The 24,256-nt window shown below is 38.3% G+C and overlaps 1 protein-coding gene and 1 long non-coding RNA gene across 11 annotated transcripts in view; both read right to left on the bottom strand.

Annotated features, from left to right (window-relative positions):
• Nucleotides 1-2,139: 2,139 nt before the first annotated feature.
• LOC120545557 lies at nt 2,140-4,003 on the bottom strand. Its single transcript, XR_005636710.1, has 2 exons — nt 3,152-4,003; nt 2,140-2,777 (listed from the first exon to the last, which is right to left on the bottom strand). It is a non-coding gene; the product is annotated as an uncharacterized LOC120545557 (long non-coding RNA).
• Nucleotides 4,004-4,057: 54 nt separating this feature from the next.
• Nucleotides 4,058-24,256, bottom strand: part of znf618 (zinc finger protein 618) — a 39,412-nt gene continuing 19,213 nt past the window's right edge. For 6 of the 10 annotated variants that reach the window (XM_039779996.1, XM_039779998.1, XM_039780000.1 and 3 more), the window contains 10 exons: nt 20,303-20,392; nt 19,706-19,786; nt 12,432-12,521; nt 12,239-12,328; nt 10,731-10,808; nt 9,872-9,916; nt 9,041-9,118; nt 7,944-8,102; nt 6,425-7,524; nt 4,058-6,052 (listed from right to left, as the gene is read on the bottom strand). In XM_039779996.1, the coding sequence (XP_039635930.1) occupies nt 5,504-6,052; nt 6,425-7,524; nt 7,944-8,102; nt 9,041-9,118; nt 9,872-9,916; nt 10,731-10,808; nt 12,239-12,328; nt 12,432-12,521; nt 19,706-19,786; nt 20,303-20,392 (2,360 nt within the window). In that variant the 3' untranslated portion in view covers nt 4,058-5,503. The remainder of the gene's footprint in view (nt 6,053-6,424; nt 7,525-7,943; nt 8,103-9,040; nt 9,119-9,871; nt 9,917-10,730; nt 10,809-12,238; nt 12,329-12,431; nt 12,522-19,705; nt 19,787-20,302; nt 20,393-24,256) is intronic. The other 4 variants (XM_039779997.1, XM_039780001.1, XM_039780002.1 and 1 more) reach the window with 4 other exon arrangements.

Below are 24,256 nucleotides of genomic sequence, written 5' to 3'. Positions count from 1 at the left end.
TACTGTAGAAAATAGAGGTATGTTATTGGTGTTCCCTACTGGATCTCTGAAATGAAGGCTCCCCCTTGTGGCATAAAAACAGCAGTTCTCTCACATTTACATAATACATCCTGTGAAAATGGATGATGTCAAGCCATAAACACCAACCCATGATCAGCATCGCCACTCCCACCTCCAACGGTTAAAATCCTGTTGCTTATCTGACTCCTGATGAGTGTCTTAAGGTAACGTCTAGTCATAAGTCAGTGTTTCTCATCAGATGGAAGTGAATCATGTTGGTTCTAACTTTATATATCAGTACTCTTATTAAAAGCATGCATATCTTAGATATAATTCCCATTTAATCAACAAAATGAATGTTATTTCTAAGTAAAATTAAGTTGACATCATTATGTCAACAATGGCATTTTGTCCCAGAGCATATCCTATTTAAAATACTTAAAAACTAAAAACTGTAAGAAAAATCCCTTCATCAGTTCATTTGAGGAGCACTGCTAAAACCAATGTACAGTATTTTAACTATATCTTAGACCAAAGCTACATTTTTGATTTCCAATCTATACATTTCAATATTACCTTCTGCGTACTGAGGTAAAACATTGGATTGGTAATTAAAAAAATTAAATTGAAAATATAATTTACAGCAATCTTTTTTTTTAACCAAAATATAAATGTGTGACATAAATCAGTTTGAAAACAGCAGTATATTATAACAATGAAGTAATGTTATGTCTTGGTTACACTGAATCAAGTCATACTCTCCCAAGCCTTACAGAAGGGGAAATAGATAAACTGTTAAAATGTGAATGACATCATACTTCCTTTCAAGAATCTTAATGCATGAAAACAATCAATCAATCAGTTAAGAAACCATTATAGAGTGACCTAACACCTGCTGAAAATGTCCTCTTTGCTGACCTCCAGCGGTTTTACTTCTCACCTGGCTGCAATGATGTACATGTGTACTCCCAAGACCCCACGCCATCACGGTTGGATGGGGTTATAGGAGCAACAGAACACGTTTCTGACCACATCCATCTACTACTAATGGTGAAACAGGCTACCTTCAACCAGAGAGGGCAGCAAAACAGTGCTTTTCAGCCTGGTGCTAAGTTACTCTTAAAGTGATGGTTCGGAGTAATTTCACCCTACGGTCCTTTGCACCATGATCTCGAGCCAAACACCCCCCCAGAAGCTTTTTTCACCTGGGTCGAACATTGGGAGAGTTAGCGTAGCGTAGCGTTATCAGCTGAATAGCTTAGCGCAGAGGCTAATGGATCCGAAGTGTCTCTTAACATTACCCCACTAATAATGCCCGAAATGATACCAAAGGTCTACAGTAGTACAAATAGGTTATGCGCTCATAAAACGATGGATTGTAAAGTTTGTAAGTACACCAGAAGTTTATGTAAATAACACTTGCCTGCTGGCTTCTGCCCTCTGCTGCTACTGCTGCTGTTACTACCGGGCAGTAAGAGTGCTTAGGGACATCTACAAATTACAACACCGAAAAGAGATGCAACAAAAATATTTATTAATTTAATGATTAAATAAGGTAATGTCTCCAAACTTACCTCAATTATTACTTGTCTCCTGCTAGTTATACTACAGCACTTACTTTAAAAAATAAGTTAAATTAAAAAATATTTTTGTTGCATCTCTTTTCGGTGTTGTAATTTGTAGATGTCCCTAAGCACTCGTCTTACAGCAGCAACAACAGCAGAGAGCAGAAGCCAGCAGGCAAGTGTTATTTACATAACCTTCTGGTGTACCTACAAACTTTACAATCCAACGCTTTTATGAGTGCATAACCTATATATACTGATAGTAGGCACCTGGCATCATTCGTCGTCATTATTAGTGGGGTAATGTTAAGAGACACCGATCCATAAGCTACTTCATGCTTTAACGCTACTCTCGCTAACTCTCCCAATATCAACCAGGTGAAAAAACTTCTGAAGAGGGTGTTTGGCCGGTTTCATGGTGCTTAAGGGACCAATTACCCGAACAATCACTTTAAAGAAGAGAAAAGCATTTATGAAACACTAAATCAAAGCTGTAAATGGAGGTAAGGAGGGCAACAATCTATCAAAACATTGTAGTTTGCAAGAGCCATTCACCTTTGATTGACAGACATAATTCAAGCATTTTCAACCTTTAATGCATTTGTAATAAAAAGTTGACAAATGTTCTTATATAACTTAAAAATGACACAACTGCATTCAGGTGGACTAAAAAGATTTGCATTTTAGGGAGACCTGTCTGTTCTTGGCTTTACACTTTGCAAACCATTCACTCAAATGCCCTATAATTCCCAATGTGCAGTGTACTGACTTCCTACTTCCTGTGGCCTAGAAACTAAAAGGTACAGTCACATTTAACAAAATTGCCCTGCACTCAGCCTCTAAAAAGGACATGTCACAATTCTAACCATGATTATAAATAAATGTTGATCAGAGCGATCACTAACTGTAAACCGTCTATGAGGGAGATGCAGCAGTTTTTAGTCTGGTGTTGCACAAAAGAAGGTGGCGCCACAGGGCTAGAATAGTGACTCCTCCATTTCCAAGTACAGTTCATCAGTGTTCCTACTGGCCGACCGTGCACATCTGTGAGGTAAACGTTGAACAAAAGTGAACTCTGACCCATGGAGTTCATACGGACACAGGAAATGGATGTTTGAATTTGTCAAATTCAATAGAAAATGAATGGGAGACTAAGTGAATATTCATTGTAGTGTAATGTGACTGTACCTTAAGTTGTACTGTGGCCTAAAGCTGGGAAAAATTGAGAAAAAAATATAGTTAATGTTTATTTTTACAGTTGATATTTTGAGTTATGACCATTTGTGTTTAATATTTAATTTAATGACTGAAAGAGTATGATGTAACTTTTAATTCATGTGGAGGAGCCAAATCAAATAACTGAACTACATCCTTTTGGATTAAAAGACGATATTTAAGCTGCACCACAAATATTAACATGAACAAAATCCAAATGGGAGTCTCATACCACAATATCAGTATTGATACATTTTCCTGCTCTGGTATGAACACAATGAAGAGCTGACCTACTGAGTATAGGTTTTCAGTATAGTTTAATACAATGGATACTTGTGCTTGGCTGTGTTATTGTTGAAATAATTCCTGACCTGTTTATACCCAAGAGGTGACTTGAACTTTGGAATAAAGCACTTGTCAAATACCAGTTGTCCATGATGTTTTAAAAAGTCCACATTTGACCACTAGAGGACACGGTTTCAAACATCATCAGCCAGAGGTCCCTTTGGGTCTACAGGAGTGAAAAACCAAACTACAAGCTTTAGAAAGCATGGTGAAAACAAGGCCATTTAACATCAATAAAAAGGCATGGTGTTGGTTCTGACTGTAGGGTTTAAGGTGGTTGCATGAAAGAAACTTTGACTAAACTTGACTAATTAGTACCAAAGGCAACAAACAAATTTACAGTATAACTGTCATTCATCCAAGTCATTACAGGAGGTATTAGCTTGTGTAAATGTATACTAGAATCCATAAAATAAATAAATAACTTAACTTTATTAGTATGCATTTGTTGACTTTAGTGAATGTACTGGCAGAATTTGCTTTATCCTTGAAGAAAGAAAAAAAAACCTCACCCTGATCCATTTTGTTTGTTGCAAATGGCACTAACTGCATTTGGGGTGGAACGTTTCACAAAAGTCACGGTTCAGTACATACCTCGGTATTGAGGTCAAAGTTTGATGGGTTTTCAGTAGAGTAAGGGGAAAAAGTGGTGGCGCCTGCTTGGGTGCACTCATTCCTGAGAAAATCCCGTTGATTTCACAAACAGAAAATAATTTACCATTAATGATGATTAACTGTAAGAGCGTCATGAGAACAGTCATTTTTAGTAGATAACAATTGAAACTATGCCCTTGAAGCTTATTGCTTCAAAATAGAAATATGTTTAAATTAGAATGATAAATATAAAAATAGAGTAAAGAATAAAAATAGCAATGATAATTTTAGTTGTGTATATATATATTATATATATATATATATATATATATATATATATATATATATACACACACAAATATAATAATAATAATAATAATAAACAACACCCATACACACAGTGGGCAACATCCACACAAGGATTTATGCAAGTATGCATTAAATCCTTGCCAACAAGCTTACCAAACTGATGGCTAATAATATTACTGCTGTTTATCTGAGGGAAATGCACAGGTAAAACACCTCCAATATAAAGAAGTGTATTGACATCTCTTTTCACAGAGCTGACTGATGAGACATTCCTTAAGTACCAGCACTGGAAACTATCATCAAGCCACACAAAATGGCCTCTAGATGTCATTATTGTGTATTTACTGACATACAAGCTGGGTTGTACCATCAGGTATTAAAAGATAATAAAATATTGGTTTATCCAAAATGGCATTTAATTCCCTGTTGGTAAAAGCTGACCGCAAACAAGTTCTAATAGGATTCTGTCCTCTCTGTGCACGGAAAAAAATTCAACAAAAGGTTTGACTTTATTCAAGTTAACTTCATGATATAGGCCCTTCTGTGCTAATCTAGCCTTTTGACCAGCATATCCAGCAGCATAAGGCCTCTTGAGTTAATTTTAGAAAGAAAACAAACCATTGGATGACTTTTCTTTTTGTAACAAAAAACAACAACCGGAAAGCATCATATCCCTATTAATGTTTTTATCAGCTGTGTTTTACCCTTTTGAATGAAAAATGCATACAATGATCCACAACTACATTTTTAGGCCACTGAAGCAACCTTCAAATTAGCTGCAATGATTTAGCTCCTGACCTGATGCTGAAATAAATATTTTCAGTGATACGCAATAGTAAATAATAAACCTAGTACACTTAATCGGCAGAGATGCAATGGCAGTGAAGATTCACCTCTTGATTTTTTTGTTGTACACCAATGAAAATGATCATTCCCCAAATACTGTAGCTATATGCAACATTACTTACTGTTGTGTGTTTTCAGAGGTCTGTGACAGTCGTTCCAAGCAGTGAACGCTGACTTTACCTGAAAATGTTGCCAGTCAGTGAGAATAACAGCATTGCAGCCTTTTACCAGTTTAGTCAGTAGGCTGGAGTAATTCAAGTCACTGGCCATGATAAGACTGATCCTGCTTACGTGTGCATCCCAAACCGAGGGTGGCGTACCAAACGAGACAATCTTTTGAGTTACCGTTCCACCCCTACATTTTGTCCACAGTACTTTACAAACAGTCCTTTCTTATATGGAGTTTGTAAAGTACTGTTTGTATGAAAGGACCATATAAATGTAATAAGTCATATTGTTTTATGGTGTTGCAACCTATACAATGTGAGTTTCCTGTAAATATCTTTCTCGATGAGTATTTAACACATTTAAGTTTACAGTTGTTCTAAACCTACAGTATATAAATAATAGTCTTCAGTCATTGGTTGGGGGTGAAGGTTTGGTTGATAAGGGTTGGTCAAGATTCTCTCCTAGCCCATGTTTGAGCGAAGGAAAATTAGTTTGTTCATCTCCTCAGTGGTTACCTGCTGCCTCCTCTTCATAGCCAGGCTCTGCTCGCACACAGTTGCACACTCATTGCGTATGCCCACAGCAGGCACAGCAAGGAGCCACATTGCCAAGCGAGCAAGCCTGGGAAACTTCTCATTCACTGCTGAGCTCCAGTACTGGAAGAGGTCAGGTGTGCCTTGGAGAAGAGGCTCAGCCAAGTATTGAAAAATCTCTTGTCTAACTTGGCTCTGACTCTCATCATTACCAGACACTGTGCAAGATGAGGAGGTCCCCCTTAAAGTGCCACCGTTGTTTCCCCCTCCCTCTACGCGGCTTATTTTAGGGGTTGGTGGGCCATCATTGTCCCGCTCTTCACCACCTGAACCTCCACCACCAGTCATACCTCCATCCCTGGATTCAGCAGCCATTTCGCATGCACGCGAGATTATATCTTCATGCTGGTATGCTGGCACTGAACGCAGCTTGAGCTGTGGGTCCAGGACCATGGCTACCTGGTGGGCTCGTTCAACCTAAAGACAGAAAACATTTCAATGACTGTCAGTCCTTCCTTAAACCAATAACTCATATGCATTCATCATATATCAAGGCTCTCTTTACTAGGGTTGGGTATTGAACCTCAATACGTTTTTGGAACCAATCATACAGACTGTCAAGTTGGCATCACATGTCTGGTCAGATCTGTAAACTCTAATTTTCAAATAGTTCTTGGTTTTTAATCTAAACTTTAACAGTTTGACTATTTTATTCAAGCAAAGTTCAATCAAAACTACCAGCAATATTTCAAGAACCTTATTCCTTACAAAATTTCAGAGGAATCTTATCACTTTTAGAGCAAAAATGTTCATTTAAGAAACTTCATCTAAGCAATAACAGTTCAGTACCTTGAAATTTTCCTTAAGTGCTTCAAGGAAGTAGTGGCAGAGTTTGCTAGCCGTGCCGGTTCCAGCCTCTCCAGCTTTGGAAGTGAAAAACTTCTCCAAGCGTAGGTAGACGGGCAGCACCTGCTGTAAGGTTGGTCTCCTCTGGCTGCTCAGCTCCAGAGCTGCCAGACGCAGAGGTGCCAGCAGACAAGCCAGCGTACCTAGCAGATGCTTGTTGAGACCTTGGAGGAGAGGAGCCGTGGTCTTACTGCGTCCATAAGCCTCACAAATCTGTTCAAAGTGGGCATGGACCTGCAGAAGAGCTTCAGCCATACGATCCCAGCAAGGAGGGTTGGGGCATTGTGAAGGGCTGCCCTGTGTACCTTCCTCAGTTGTGCTTGTGGATGTGTTGGTGCACTGTTCCTCACGAAGGGACAGCGTGGTGGAGGAGGCAATATCTCGGCACGTTGAGAGAAGCTCAGACAACTCATGAAGGCCTCGAGCCTGGAGGCTGCGCTTCCCAAGAACAGCCTGGACAACTGCCCCGAGTGAACACCCCGCGCATCGCAAGCATATCCTGCTCCGGCCACCACCACCAAGTGGCGATCCCGCAAATCCTGCTGCCCAGACTTTGGGCTCCGAGACATACACTGTGCGAATGTCTGACATCACAAACTCAGACAGCACATTCTGCACCCAGTGGTGAACCTGCTCGGGCCCTTCCCTCAGTTCAGCCTCCCTCACACCGAGCACATAGCGCTTCAGTCTCGACCCCTCCACCTGGTAGGCTGTTAGAACATAGCAAGCATCTGGGCCTGATGTCTGGGAGTGGCAGGTGACAGCGATACCAAGGGAAGCATTGGAGCCTAGAGCACATGTGACTTTGACTTTGACTTGGTTGTACATGCGGGGCAGCTGGCGCAGTGCCAAGGCACTCATGTTGCCAAAAGCATCACGGGTGGAGTAGGCACCATGACGAGCACCCGTATCCACTAGGGTCTGTGCCAACTTCAGGAAGTCCTTGCTGTTGAGCACGTTTAGCATGCTCAGATCTGAACACATTACCCGTAAGAGGCGCTCAGCCACCTGTTGTCGTTCCTTCTCAGGTAGTCCGTTATTCTCTGCCAGCATGGAGAGCAGATAAATGGACAGGAAGGCAGAGTAAACATAAGAAAGATAATAAGTGTTAATGTTTTTTTTATTTCAATATATTGGCAGAAAACATGGTATCTTAGATGGGAAAAGACAATACAGAATCATAGAGAATAATAAAAGACATAACCTGGCTTTGTTTTACAGACCAGATTCTCTTTAAACTGAGGGAAGATTTAGAGGCTATACTTGGCATTACTTGGGCATGCAACAAAGCTCCTCAGCAAAAATCGAAGCAGAGATGTTGCCGGTATATAGTATGCTTCTTAACCACCAGAGGCTACATAATTCCATTTCAACAATTTTCTAACAACATAGTTTCATAGCCCCGTATATAGAGTACAGTAACTAACAGTGTGAAATGAATGAAGTTGATTGCAGCACTTACGGCTGACTGTGTGGTTTCTCTGGGAGATACTTTGAGGCGGGATTTGTAGTTTAACTGAGGAATGGGCCGGAGCCTGAGAGCCTCTCCACAGCTGCTCTTGAGGACCGGAGGCTGAGGAGGTTTTGGGAGAGTCCCCTTTGGTGTGGTTCTCATTGTCCGCTGAGGAGATACAGACATGGAACATGGATTAGGCAGAGGCGACAATATTGTATGGTTTTAATGGAGAAAGTGTTTCCAATGGATAATAATGTAAAGAATAAAAGAATGACACAAAATTAAACAAACACAACATGTCAGCAAAAGAAAAGACAAAAACACATTACTTGGCCTCTCTGAGTCTGTCATTAACAAATTGTACCTTCAAAATCAGCTGACCAGGTTTACAAAAATAATTTCAATAGGTTTGTTTCCTCAGTCAATTCTCACATAAGATCAGCCACAAATCCTGCAGGGTACGTCTTTAAATGAAGTCAGTGTCAAAGCAAGAAATCAAAAAGCAAGGCCCTAAAAGCAATGTCAAACTAAAAATCATCATAAAAGTGAACGCTAGATAAGAAGTATTTTAAGACTGTCCAGATGATAACTCCATCATTTAATCTGCATACAAGGACAGGAAACATGATACATGCATAAGAAGGTAAACAAACTGCACTTTAGTCACTTGTCAAGTAAAAATAACATAACATTTGGTGGTTACAGCTTCCTATGCTTGTTTTTTTATACCATTTTAATTATTCTTTTTGCCTTTTGGCTGTGGTTGCTTGAAATTGGAATTGGTCTTTATTTCTGACATTGTATATGCTAAATGAATAATTAAAGATAATGCACTACTGTTTATGGTTACATTTACAGTACAATGCACCGAAGCTTTTGCAACAGAATCCAGCAGCCTCAGAACCAGATCTGCAACAACCCATATTACAACATTATATTCCCTGAAACTTTATATTAAATGTTGTGTTTTTAAGAATTTAATGCCTATACCTTTATAAGGATTATGTGTAATCATACAGACTTTCACATGCATTGCAGCCACTAAACCCACAACAGGGTGCCTGTTGCCTGAGCTTGACATGCATTTGTAGTCGTGGACTCACCAGCATGGGACTGCATATGCTCCAGCAGGTTGTTGTAGAACTGGAACTGGATGCCACAGGCACCACAAGTGTAGGGTTCTAAAAAATCACAAGGCCCAGAAGAGCATTGACTCTTTGTTGGAGAAGAAAATTAATACACTGTGCATCTTTACATCTATTAGCCTCTAATATCCCTGATAATATACTTTGGAAGTCAGTTCCACCAAGATGTTGCTGTTTTTGTGATTTCTGCAGCCCTAAGTGACTCAATTCGCAGTTGCATTTCTGAAAAAGTGTGATGATACTTTGAAAATAATTGCAGTAATGTTTAAAATGTGTATGTTGGGGCATCCTAGTGGGGTTTAAGGCACTGGTCATGTAATTACAATGTTCCGGTTTGAAAATGCTTTCTTACATGTCATTCTCCCTCCCCATCTCTCAATAATTCCCCTCATTTGCAGTCCTATCAAATAAAGGCAACATAAATAACACCATAGCATAATAAACAAATTCATGTTTACATGTTAAAATAAAAACACTTAAAAACAGCTTTTCCAACTATCTTTATCCAGTATGAGTCAGGCGATGCATGTCATTACAACACACAGCTCTATCTGAACACAATGCAGATGTACAATATGGCTAATGTTAACAATCCTGTCCAGACAGTCCCTCGTGATAATGAAGCTAAATGCGGACAATCTGTTGAATCACAATGGATTACAGAGAAACCATTTGCACCAAACAATGACAGATTAAGAAAAATTGAAGCATACCAGAAAAAAAAGGTGAAATGAGAAGGAGGCAACATGCATATTTTCTGCTTTGAGCAGAAGGTGGGGTTGGACTTACTCTGTGTTGTAGAGAAGGTGCTGGCCACCAGAGGGCTCGGAGTTCCTGTGGACAAGAGAACAGGGAGGGAGTTAAAACTACAGACACAGTGGGCCATCACTCTTTTCCCTTGTTTATTCAGTATGTAGCTTTAGTGTTTAATGTTATTCTTTTAAAAAGGCAAGCAAGATTTGCAATCAAAGAGCATTTACTCTAGATTTCTTTGATTGTTTGTGCTACCAAACCGTGTCTGTGAGACCTCCCTCATCAGTGAGTGATGGGGATGTAAACTGTATACAACCAATTTAAAAACTGCATTTATTACAGAGACGTATTGATTAATTCCAGCACCAGGGAAACAAAGAAAGACAAAATGGCACAGACTCATGACAAAAAAGAAGAATTTTGTAACAATGGCAGAAAATCGGTTCATATAAGAAACAGATTAAGAAAATGTGTTTTGGGTCTTTAACAACAGGTCTTTTTAGAGTTACTGCCATGATGTGGGGCAGTGTTAGGTTATGTTAGTGAGTGTTATTAGAGCCAAAGGTGATCCAACATGGTATTCAATATACGGTCTGAGTATGGTGTAGAATTATAATAATAGAGCTCTTGGACGGAGTTTTATATAGTAACAATTGATGCAAGGTAGGTCACACAAACCTCTTTACATCATCTACTGCCCCTCCATTTCAATTTTAAGCCCCAATCATCAGCAAAACTCTGTCTGCAGAAATACTGTTTCTATCTATACTGACACTCACATACACCTGCTTTGTAGCAGAACTGAAAATACATTTCACCATTCGAGCAGAAGTGATACATTTCCACACAAAGACACACGCACACATCCACATAAAATAAGTGACTCAGAGCTCACCGCTTGAATTCTGTGAACTGTTTGTGTCAACCAGACTAGACTGAATTGCACCTTCCAGTTTCCGCCTGAATGGACTGTCTGTAAGTGAAAACACAGTGACATGTCTATGCTAAATAATGTGAATAATATTCTTAATTTAAGCTAAAAACTCACATAACAGTTAAGTTGGAGCGAAGTCAATGACATGCAATTTATTAATCTCAGTTTTAATTTGCGGCAGGCAAATCAATCACGCTAACAGCCTTGACAAAGGATCCAAATTTTCATATTACATTTTAATATGGTTTTAATTTCTCCTATTCAGTCCATCTTTTTGACCCACTTCTAAGATGTGAGTGCGTGCCATTCTTTAAATAGTTCTTTAAGGCAGAGCGCTTCTTAGCAGAAATACAGTACCAATTGGGACTAAAATCAATCATTTATGACACCCAGGAAAGTTTTGGTGAAGAAATGGAGCAAGAAATTGCCTGCAATATTGACAATGGACTATATGTAATGTGGTCAAATAATAGTCTAAAATACAGATCGTTGTATTCGATTTTACTTTGGTAAAGTAAACAAAATGTACTTAATTGAGGTTTTCTTTTAGTTTGTGAATATTTCTGGAAACAAAGGCTTCAAAAGAATAACATTTGGTGAAAAATTAAGAATCTGTATGAACTGTAATAAATGTTTTAATGTTTTTGAACATCATTTTAGTGTGCTTATGTGCTCGAGGCAATACAACAACAAAAAAAGTCCTAACAAGAAAAGAAAAAACTTTCAATATACCATCACTTAAATTGTGCAATTAAACATTCACTAGGAGGTTAATAGTTTCCAGCAGGGTTGCCACAAATACAGTGGCAAGGTGACCCAGAACCTAGTAAATTTAAATCCTTTTTCCACTGGCTCGGTGTAACACACTTTAGCAATAGTGAGGCATGCTCTTACGAATTCCTACTACGCCTTCACAGCAGGACTGTGATATTATTGTGATGGTCCCTGGCCTAAAACCCAGCTATGCCAATATCACAGTAAACTGACTGGCTGCACTTCTGTGGTCGTGTGGGCGATAAGAGTCAAACTGACATTTTAAAAATAAATTATTCTACAGTACAGCCAATTGGAGTTTAGTTTCTGATAATGCTTACTCGGTTGTATCAATTTTATCAACACTGATCGCTGCTCAATTTTGACCTGACTCATTGCCAACAATATTACAATTAATCAGCCAATTATGAAGCATTCAAATTCTACCTTATCAATGACAGATATAATGTATAAATTATACTTTAAAAGTAAAGGTTAAAAAAAACAATACTGCTCTCAAGGTGCATGATACTGAGCTTTGATGATCAAATTTCAATTAGTTACCATCCGAAGAAGGCACAACTAAGAGAGTGCGTGTGCGTGTGTGTGTGTGTGTTTTGAGTTATGAGGCATGCAAACTTGTCCTTGCATTATACAATCAAATCAACAAAACTACTGATGAAAATGTAGGATAAAAAAATAAAAAAAATGCTTACTTTTAATCTTACCGGTTTGGCTGTGGCCAAATTTACTCATATCCATGCTACCACATTCCTGTACCCGTGATGTCTTCAAATCAAAAGAGCCTACATAGATCAACATAGATTCTCAGAGTAAATTGCAGTTCAATGCTCCAACCGGTGACATCCAATCTGACAATACTACATTGCCGTAACTAAACAGACTTACCCATAGGTGTGTGAAGAGCAACATGCTCCTGGTATGGGTTGAAATACTTGTACTGCTTCCCACAGAACTCACAAACATAGCTCCCAGTTTCTGCAGACAAGAAAACACACAATCAAACATTTGTTTTCATCAAAATCCATGTCAGTAATAAAATCTGTATCATATCAATTAAGGTCCAGTATGTTGGACGAATTGTGTTCCAATAAAATAAAAAATAAAAAAGGGGGGACTGAATCATTTTATGAATCGTGTCTTATTTCACTAGGGAGAAGCAAAAAAATGTTAAAGGTGTCACTAAGGTGTCCAAATAGAGTGGAGAAGATGAAGGAGCTGGTGATTCTGGTATGTTTTACCGACTGTAAATATACATTTAGCAATACCTTAATAATAGCGAACATAAAAACTCAGGGGTCTCCCTGCACAGTGTGTGGAGGTTTAGGCTACCCCCCCCCCAATCAGTAGGAGTCATTAGTGCAGTGAAAAGTGCAGGCTTCCCACCTGCGAACACCACCAATTGTGTTTGAAGGGACACCCGCTGCCATTGGTTGAACCCGCGGTCTCCGCGGAGGTGGGCGAGTGCTTTTTCCCCTGCGGAGGAGGACTTTTGGACTCATGTTCTGAAACCTTTCCAGTGTGAAGTTAGCTCAAATGCTTAGTGTTCTTTTTCTAACTTGGATCATCACCATGACTTAAGTTTGTTCATTAAACGATGTCCAGTACCCTGAACTGGACACGATGGACTTCAAGCTGTCAAATATATGCCATGTTAAGAAAAATCAAACGAATGATGCAAATGTTAGATGTTGGATTTACCCCTTTAAAATAATCATTGAAATATAACCACCAATAAAATCAAATCGTTTTGAAACAAGGGGTTACAGTGACAAATTATCCAAATCTAATGTATTTCATCTGGAAGGTATAAGGGTCAATGACGTGACGCCCATTTTTTTGGGTCTATAAGGTTAAATTAAATTTAAAAAACAAACAAATTATGTCAATACATACTTTTTTAGAGGCCATATTTTAAAGAGTTTGGTTTTAATTAATTTTAAGAGAATGATTGGCAATTAATGGCAAAAATGTCTAAGTGGTGTAACCGTCAAAACTTTGTACCAACATTTTTAGCTTGCTTAAAAAGGTCAAATTTCTTAATAAAAGATCCCATAAACTACTTGGGCATTAACCTAAATTAAAGGTTATTATACATATTTACAATATATTTTAAAATAATGCTTATATTTATATTAATAACTTATCCTGTCAGTCATGCTAGCTTCCTGAAATGTCAAGTGGTGTAAGGGTATAACCATAGACAGTATATAAGAATGGACCAACAGATCCCGTTGCTCTGGACGGATACCAGTGAAGGCTATTAAAAGCACTTTTCCGGTGATCTCTAGCTTTACTGCGCAGCCTCCAACTGAGAGAGACAACGTAAATGAGACGTGAGCAATGTGTCTGAAAGTTGTAAGTGTTCTGGTAGCTGTGCCAAGAGAAATCTCAATCATTCCCAATCTTACAGAGAAGGAGAGCGTAGGTATATGTAAGGATATAAAATGGGCACAGGTTAATTATTGCTAACTAAAATTGTAGTTAACATTAGTAATTAAACCTAGACAACTTATGTAAGTCGAAACTGCCTGCGAGCTTCTCCTGTACTATACGGTAATTCCTCTACTATGTGACACAATCGTTAGCCTATTTTTACAAAAACGTCTCCTACGTAGCCATAACGTGAGGTACAAGGTAATGGAGCCTTTTATACATTGTCGTGTTTCTTCAGAAATAAATAATGGACAAATCGAGTCTGTAAACGCTTCAGATGTAAAGTTATTCGCTGTCAGGTGACGTCAAAATGAATGCTAGTCAGTGGAATGCTAACGGGAGGTGATCTCTTTGTAGCATCAAAATGGCGCCATAGGAGGTTTGAGTTCTGAAGCGAAGCTTACCCCCTTGGGTGTAACCACCATTTAAGGTGCCATTTTGTTAAAGCGCCCATATTATGCTCATTTTCAGGTTCATAACTGTATTTTAAGATTGTACCAGAATAGGTTTACATGGTTTAATTTTCAAAAAACACCATATTTTTGTTGTACTGCACAGCTCTCTCTCACTGCTGCAGATGCTCTTTTCACCTGGTTTCTGTTTTAGCTACAGAGTGAGACCTCTTTTCTTCTTCTTCTTCTGTACTATCTTTGATTGCACTCACACATGCTCAGTAGCTCAGATGTAGAGCATGTCAGCTAGCTAACTCTAGAGACAGTAAAAGAAAGCCTGTTTCTCCAACTTTGGTCAGTTACAAGGCAGGATTAGCAGGGAGACTTCTAAATGAGGGCACACATGTAAGTAGTTCTTTTGTAGATTATGGTGAACTTGTGTGTGTTGTAGCAGTGCTTTGCTATTGAGAACGACGTAGCATGCTAGTGTTAGCATTAGCGTTATCATGCTAATGCTAACGGTTAGCATGCTAACGAGCTAACGGTTGTGGTTAGCCAGCTCGTCACAGTGACGTCACAGTCCGAGCCGATTTTGAACAGCTCACTAGGAGACTGAAAGCAGGACACATTCAGAAACTGTATCTCACTCAAAACAGCATGGATGGATTTTTTTCAAAGTTTGTATGTGTGGAAGCACCAGAGACACAAAAGAACACCCCAAATCCCAGAAAAAGTGATTTTTTCATAATATGGGCACTTTAAAATCAGCAAGAAGACCACATGACAGGAAGTTACATCAGAGAAAATGACCCATGATCAGCATAACTGCTGCATAACAAGGTTAATAACACATTTTTAGGTAAAGTTCAGTTCTTTGGTTCACATGTCAAATGGTATGACCCAAGTAAAACATTGAAAAACATTCTTTTGAATAAAAATTAGTATTTAGTGTAAAAATTATGTTTGATTATTTACACCAAGGCCATATGCTGATATATGTGTCCATTATAATGACAATTTTGATTTTACATTGAAATGTCAAATGGTGTAAACGGTTACACCATTTGACTCTTATTACAAGCCTCTCAATTTTTGGCAAATCTTTTCAAATATAACTAGTTCAGTTACTGGTCCAAGAGGTTATATGAACTTAATTACTATTTAGAACGATTTGTATGTGTTCATTGTTTGTATTTTTTAAAAGAGGTAATTTATCCAACACTTTATTATTAAGATCGGTTATTTAGCTAGTATAGACTAAATCATTATAGTGCAAGGCTTAGTTTTTAAAAAAGGTTTTAGACTTAAATTAAAATTTCTATATCATTACTTTGCAATGTTACAATAATTTCTTAACAATTTAATAAAATAGAATGAGGCAGTTGAACTGTGACCCCTAATGTGGTACAAGAACAGCAGCTTTAAAATACCTAAAACATTCAAGGATTATTTAATTTTAATTAAGTATAAAATGTTACTTAAATATTAAAAATGCTGTTTAAAGTTTATCAAATTGAATTCAGATAAATGCACCAGAATAAGTTAAAGAGCTCATATTATGCTCATTTTCAGGTTAATAATTAGGCAGAATAGTTTTACATGGTTTAATTTTTTTTTAAAACACCATATCTTTGTTGTACTGCACTTTGCCGCAGCTCCTCTTTTCACCCTGTGTGTTGAGCTCTCTGTTTTAGCTACAGAGTGAGACATCTCACTTCTGTTCCATCTTTGTCGGGAGTCGCACATGCTCAGTAGCTAGGTAAGGACTACTAGCCAGTCAGAAGCAGAGTATGAGGGCGTGCCCTGACAGTAACTAGGTAAGGACTACTAGCCAGTCAAAAGCAGAGTATGAGGGCGTGCCATGACAGTAGCTAGGTAAGGACTACTAGCCAGTCAGAAGCAGAGTATGAGGGAGTGCCATGCTAGCAGCTAGGCGAGCATTATAACGTGTGTTACAAAGTGACGCACATTTGTCTCTGAAGTAAAGGCTGGACTACAACAGAGCTGTTTGGAGCAGTTTGTAGACTTTGGGCTTTTTTACTTTGTAAACCTATGACATCCCAAAAAGCATAATATGAGCCCTTTACCTGTAAACATGTTAAAGGGAATGCACAATCCTAAACAGACTTAGGGCTTTGACTCCGAACTTTGTTATTCGAATATCATTAAAATATTAAAAAAAATAATGATATTCGAACAAATATTAGCCAGCCCTCAATATTCGAACCTGTTATGGGCATTATTTTTTGTAAATGCATTTCAGTTCAGATTCCGAGGCTTTTTCACGCATTTCAAAATGTAACTACATGTCGCAGTGACACACGTCTCTCGGCCGTGGGTCGGTAGCGGTGCATTCCCCCCTAATTCTCAAAGAAAGCAGGCTTGCCCAGGGCCAGGCCAGCTCAGCGGCGTCTTTCTCCCGTCGCGTTATGCTGTCTCTCCTACCTACACTGGTGCCGCACCCTGTCCCTTCTCCCCTTTCTACCTGCCTGCTCAGTGCTGCTGCACATGAGGAGAGAGCACAGAGGGGAGGGCGGGACTGCTCCTCAGTCACACAACAGAAGAGAAAGGACTGTTTCGGCGGCCACAGGAGAGAAATACATTGCGTGCTTGCTGGACAATACTGGCGACTCTTTTTTTATTTTACAGAAAGTCGCTGTCTTTTCTACAGAAAGTCGCCAGATTTGTCGCTAGTCGCTTTTGTGAAAAAAAGTTGCTAAGTTGGCAACACCGCCCACACACACTGGCTCGACGAAAGCACACCGTTTGTGTTTAATTCAGGGTCTGACTTAATTATATTTTTTTTAAAGTGAAGGCATTTAATGGTCAAAATATTATTAATAAATATTTGAATATTAATATCAATATACAAACGAACTTCGAATATGATTTTTGGGCAAAAGTCAAAGCCCTAATGCTACTCCCTCTCTCTTTTACCGATCAGTCTACCTCTTTCTCACACACAAACACTCTGTTCACACATACACACACAATTTGTTAAGAGGTTAGTTGTTTAATTTAATCTAATGAGTTTTAAATATATTTAAATATTTGTCATTGAAATTAAATTAAACGCCAAGTTCAATAAACTACTTTGAGTTTAGTGTCACTTACAAGCATCACGTCAGGTGGTGTAACTGGTTTGTGTCAAATGGGGTAACCAGTATTTTTCTTGAAAATATGATAATGTGCAGGTAAATTAATGTTTGATAAAATGTAATACTCTACTCCACTGTAGAATTTTTTTTTTTTTAAGACTTTTTACACAATTTGTCCAAGATTATTTAGAAAACAAATGTTTCCAGCACGTCTACCACTTGATATTGCAATAAATTTAGAAGTAATCCTAATCAAATCTATTTTTGGGTGAAATTTGGAAATAGGAGTTATATTTGTAAGAGTGCATTCACAAACAATGTAGTGGATGAAATATTAAATATTAATCATTCCTTTGTGGTTACACCACTTGACATATTAGGTCCATTTGGGCCTAACTTTGTAAAAAAAAAAAATTGTGAAAATCTTATTTCAAATTAAATAAAATGTACAATAACAAAATATACATTTTAACGAGTAGGATGCCTTTAAAAAAGCTTTTTCAAAGTTTTTTTATTTTTTCATCTGGCCAACCCTTATTCATCATTGACCCATAAATCAAATGTAAGTTGTAAGTTTCTGTATGTATATTACATTTTGTCAACCAATCACGTTGTGTTGCTTACTTATTATGAGGATCATAATACAACAACTGGAGGCTGTATAGACAGTAAACTTTACTTCTGTCAACCTTGACAAAGGCAGCGTTTACCAGAGACTCTTTCTGTTCTTACCTATCACAATAAAAGCCCTAGACATATGCTACACTATATATACATATCTATGGCTACACCGCGTAACTGTTTACCAGAGGAAATTAAATTCACTCAGAGTATTTCGCTAAAAGGAAACTCAATAATACAGCATACAGTAGCTTAGTGTTAGCTAAGTCTCTGGCGCTAACCACCGTTAACCATGGACGTCGTTATGTCTATTTTAGGGGGGCTGAAACTACCCCAAAATGTTCCTAAGCCCCCCAAAATAATAAGAAAAACTAACTAAGATTTTAAAAACAATTTCAAACTTAAGTTATGATGACACTATAAACCAGGAAAGTGGAATCGAGGGTGGTGGAGGCAAACTTTGCCAGTAGCAGCGGTGTGAGGCAGCATTGGCGTAGCAGGAAGCAGTGAGGAATAGGGAGACATTTAAATGGACTGCTTGATGTGAAAAATGGCTGCGATTGGTTGTGACTGGTGGGAATGATAATTAAATTAATGGGCATAGGACATCCGTGTCATGCAAGAACTAACGCGATGCTTAATTACATTGAATGAATCTTCCTTCACCATTCATCTGTGTGTGTCGGTGTGGAGTGGGTGTGTTTTATTTCTAAGTTACGAACTGTCAGCTGGTCGAAATGGCAAAGTTTTAGACCGTTTTAACGAGAGCCCACGAGCACAGTAACGTTATGTGGTCGAGTGAGCTAGAGATTGACTAAAGAGAGGGAGCCGCTAAAAGCAAAGCAGTGAATTAGAGAAATAAAACGTTTTCATTGATTCGTCACTAGAAATGCAACAGCATCTTATTATCAACCGTTATCCACATATCATATTTAGACACAACAAATTATATATCCAGCTACAAAAAGCCTGAAAGTCAGAAGTTAGACGTAAGTACAAAGAGTCGTTGCTATGGAAATGATCCACCGCCTCGTCTCGTCGCATTGGTGTGAACTGGCAGGTTTAAGAACGTTACAGACTGGTGCGTTGCAAGTAGTTGCAAGATTCAACTCGTCTCGTTGTGAATCTATGGTCTGGAACTGGGCTACAAGTACACCAACACACACAGATGAATGGTGAAGGAATTGTGATTCAATTTAGAGAGCGATACAAAGTGAAATTGTAAGTTGTTAATGACTGTTACTTGCCTTAACTTTAGCTACGTTTACTTGAGGTAAAAGAAAGGGGATATTTTAGTTGGCTATGGACACTAAAAAGAGAATATGTCTACTGCTTTTTACTTGTTAACATATTGGCTTCTTCACTGGTTGTTGATATAAGTGTAGTTCTAATACAGTAACAAAACATGTGTTAACACTCCTACGCTCCGATCGCTCTCTCTCATCTGCTCACACTGCATCCCCGTCACTTTCTCTATCCCTTCAGCAGCTTCCCAGAAGGACCTTAAACTGTCCCACCGACATGGTAGATATTTCACATTTTCCTGACGCTTATTCGTCACACCCCCAGTGTGTAAAGGCCTTAAGTTTAATAAAAAAAAAAAAAAAAGTCTTACTTGGTCCAATTTTCTGGTAGGGTTCAACTGGCTCCTCCTCTTTAAGGCCATCCACAGGCAACACTACCTGTTCATATGGATCTGAGAGAGGTGGGGGATGGAGATGAGGAAGAAATGGGCAATTTGTTTTTCAGGTGAGAGTGGCAAGGGCATCCCACTGTTTACCAACATATTTATACGTTCTCTACCTTCTTTCCTATGGCTTTACATGGAGTAATACTCTGGAGTTAAGTGCTTGTTAAGGACTATATTGAATCTTGTCAAATTACAGTTAATTCTGTAAGAGTGGACCTTGTTTACCTCCACTGAAGTGAGAACTAGAAATGCACTTCTTCACCTGACTATTATTAGAGTCAGGCCATTGGTCATTAAATAGTGTATTTTGTGTTTATTATGTAGCAAAAAGGCTACCCTTTTTTCTGATCTACTCTTTCTATTCAACTCATTTTTTGTTGCTGCTGCAGGCAGTAGAGACTCTGATGTGAGGGAACATTGTGAAATAGGAAGTTCACTTATAAATGGCTTTTCAGATCAAGTCTTGGAGTTTCAAAGAAAAAAATAAATTGTCATGCAAATTGTCCAAAAACTCCTGGTTACCATCAACTGCATGCAGGTCACGGTGCTCCTGGAAGCAGCTGTAGTATTTATATTTCTTGCCACAGATGTCACAGGAGTAACGGAAGCTATCTGCAGATTAACAGATAGAGAGAGACCAGCATTGTTTATAAAGACACTGGATATTACTGACACTGACGACCAGTATTTTATATATGACTGAATTCAAAACTGTAAATTGGGTAAGAAATAACCTAATAATAATAAAACATAGTACAACTTTGCACAGTTTACAGTACAGATAACTTATAATAAACAATTTCTATAGCACTTTTATCAACAAAGTTAAAAAGTGCTTTTCTTAACAGGAGAGGGGAGAAGGCCATATGTGATAAGGCTTAAGGAGCTATTGCAGGTACAGTGCATTCACTTTAACCAAGTGAGCCCCAAAACACAGCAGTTTAATACGTTCACCCCTAATTTGCAGGAAAGTATGTCATTGTGCCATAGAAAGAGGGGCAGAGTTCTGTTTATAGTAATTCGGCAATAGAATACACAGGACAAACTTTGATTGCATTGTGACAGACAAACAGAGGTAGGCTAAATTAGACTAGGGCCCTATTTACATGTACATGGTTATTTTGAAAACCGGAGACATTTCCCTTCGTTTATGCCATTCGTTTACACGCAAACGGAGAATTCGCCTCTGAAAACGAGTCTTTCTAAAAACTCCAGCCAGTGTGGAGATTTTTGAGATCTTCGTTTGCACGTTTGCATGTAAACTGAGACAAACGGAGGTTTAGAAAGCCGAGAGAGAGAAAGTGATTTGTTGCTGTTGTTGCTATTTTCGGGATTCTGATTGGCTAACGTGGGTTTGAGCTTCTCGTTACACTGCCACCTACAGGTTTGGCATGCTCTTGACGGCATTAACGGCATATATACACGGGTACATGTAAACGAACACTTTTTCTGAAAACTGACAGCTGTGCACAATGTTATTTTTTTTTTAAACGGAGAGGTTGAAATGTCCGTTTATGAAAATAGCCAGCCACGTGTAAACGCAGCATAGATAAACAAGACAAATAGGCAGATGAATCCCTGGGGAGAAAGTCATAGAAAAGGTAATAATGATTTGATTATTTTTATGAGTAACCTCTCCATATAAACAAAGCAAAACGAATTTCAATGGAAATTTGTTCAATTCTGCAGTATAAATTTGAGTGTATATAAATATATAGTAGAGTTCTTAAGAATTAAATAAATTGTCCATGCATTTTTATTTGGAATTTGTCAAATTGTACAAACTGCTAACACATGATTCAAACTGAATTTTGAATTTTTTTAACTGGTATACTACATTGAACTTTAGTTATGACACAAATCTTCAACATACATTTTTAATGTGCATGTATATTGCCATTTCTTGCCAACTCTGTCGAGGGATAGGATATAAGGGATGCAGATTACTTGTTCTGTTCTTGGTAATTTTGTTGCCGTGGGAAGTATTGTGCCAGGTGGCTGTTGACAATTAAGAACACCTGACATGCGCCTTGGCACACCAGAGTGAAATCTTGTCTAAAGCCAATCTGTTGCAAAAACAGCATGGCATAGAGCAACTGGAAGACCAAATCAATTTCTAACCTCCTTTCTCCAGTTGGTTCAGGTTTAGTCTTCTCTCCACAATATGCCACACTAATGCTGCCCCAGCAGAAGGCCCCTCACCTTACGCACCCATGTGAAAAATGTTTTATCATTTAGCAGCAGAGCAACAACTTCCAAACTTTCTTCAGTCTTTTCTGACTGTTAATTCAATCAGCTGCATTATTGGCAGAATTCATGAGGTGTTACTAATATGTATTTAAATACTGTACAATATATGTTTATTCTGCTCTGCCCTGATCATTTTAAGTCTGAAGAAAAAAGGGGGCACAGAAAAGCCAACTCCGTTGATTTAAAAACAACCAGTTTCTTCAATTAACAGCAAGAGGGTTTATGCAATTTGCGCTTAATTGGCAACAAGGACATACAGCTACACAAGTGATTATTGGGGTGCCTAACTAATTGCATTTATAACCCCTCAAGGCTCCAATACCATGTATATTATACATTTCCCTCACTAATTGTGTATTTTCTACAAATTGGTAGGTTCCTGGCATTTGTCAGTGTAATTAAAGCTCAAATAACATCATTGCTCCAAGCATAGGTGAGGACATTCATAAATAAAATTAAGATACGACAACCTTAACGGTCCTCCTATTTGGATGTATTAATAAATATATCATTGATATCTTCTTGCCCACAGCTTTTGATGGCTATGAAATATTTCTGAAAAAAAGCCTGGGAAAATCCAGCCATTATTCATATTAAAATGCATTTTTTATTTGAGAAACACTTAAACCATGACATATTTCACATGTTTAAATGCAAAAGTACAGTTTGCATTTTCATGTTTAAGTCTGCCAATTTCACAAAACTGAAAATGCAAACTCCATTTTATATTTGATGTCACAATCAGGGTTATATTTTGGAATACACAATGCAAAGACACCTGGCAGGTCGCTGAATTGGCCAATCAAGTATGAGAAAGTGATAACATTCTAGAATTGTAAACTCTTGTCTCATAGTATAAACCTCTGTTCAGTATTTTGGGGTCTGATGATTCAAATAGATTGATGATCCATTAATCAAACAAGACTTCCTGGATCGCATTTGATTGTCTAACTGGTACCTGAAGCACACCCCCACCAACGTTTTTTTATTAAACACAGGGCTGTTTTTGTTCTTAACGGCCACCAGGGGCGTAGGCAGTAATGGGCCAGGGCGGCACTGGCCCGCCCACTTTACTCACTGGCCCATCCAGCCAAGTTTGATCAAAATACGTTTTGTTATGAAAAATATTCAAATGTATGCAAAAAAAGAAATAATAACAGGAATAGCTAGTTGTGTGTGTTTAATGTGTATTTTCTTCTGATTAAAAAAAAAACTGTTTAAACCAAACAATCACACAATTAGATCAAACGCCTTCGGAACATGGTTGGTTGCAACAGGCAGACTCTCCGGGCTGCCTTCAGCAGCTAACGTTAGCTAGCTGGCTGTTTAGACAACGTAGCTAGCTACCACAGCTGTGTTAAGCAATGCACTGTTAAAAGTTACCGCAACAACAATGGCTTCTCTTTAAAGTGGTATGGACAGTTTTCTTAGATGGAATCCAGTGTAAATAAGGACGAGCTTTTCTGCAGTATGTGCAGACATTTCCCCAGCGGAGCTGACAGCCCATCAGCGTGAGAGGAGGCCCTCACACAGGTAATATTAAGTCAAACGTCTTTCACGCTTCTTGTGTTATTAATTAAGTAACCTAGCTAACCTAGTAACCTTCCTATTTTAGTAAGAAATGGTGAATACTGATGATGGCTTCTAGCTGAAACGCGTTTGTGTTTTGCCCACATTAAATAAGAAGATAACTTCTCTGAGTGACGTCGTTTTGAGTTTTCTGCGTGGACTTAATATCTTATAATCTTTCATAATTTAGCTAAACAATGCTTGGCTGGAAGTTTTCATTCTTTGATTTTCTTTTACTGCTGGTAGCCATTTGCTGCTCATGATCTGACCATAGTCCTGAAGCAACAATGCTGTTGCATTGTTACATGTGTGATTTCTGTCTGATGTAGGCTATTCTATGTCCTGCAGTATGTAAATGCCTTCTCTGCTGTGTGGGTTCATGTTTAGTTGCCACTTTGTGCAATAAAAGGGTTAATTTTATAACACTGCTGTGCAGAGCCAATGCTGCTGTTTCTGCCGGTGCAAATATATTTTAGCCTGAATATGTTACAATCTACAGGTTTTTGTCAAGGCTATATTGTTGTGTACAAACTTTTTAGACTGAGTTTTGTTGGTTGAGCATGTTGGAGACAGTACTGTTATTGCCGTTGTAATTCAGTATGTTGGAAGGTAAAATCGTTGCTGTTTTTTTCAGTTAGTCCTTTTTGCTACTTCGTC

This window comes from Perca fluviatilis, chromosome 17 (assembly GCF_010015445.1).
Source record: "Perca fluviatilis chromosome 17, GENO_Pfluv_1.0, whole genome shotgun sequence".
NCBI classification, from domain to species: domain Eukaryota; kingdom Metazoa; phylum Chordata; class Actinopteri; order Perciformes; family Percidae; genus Perca; species Perca fluviatilis.
This window is presented reverse-complemented; position numbering and strand designations above follow the sequence as displayed.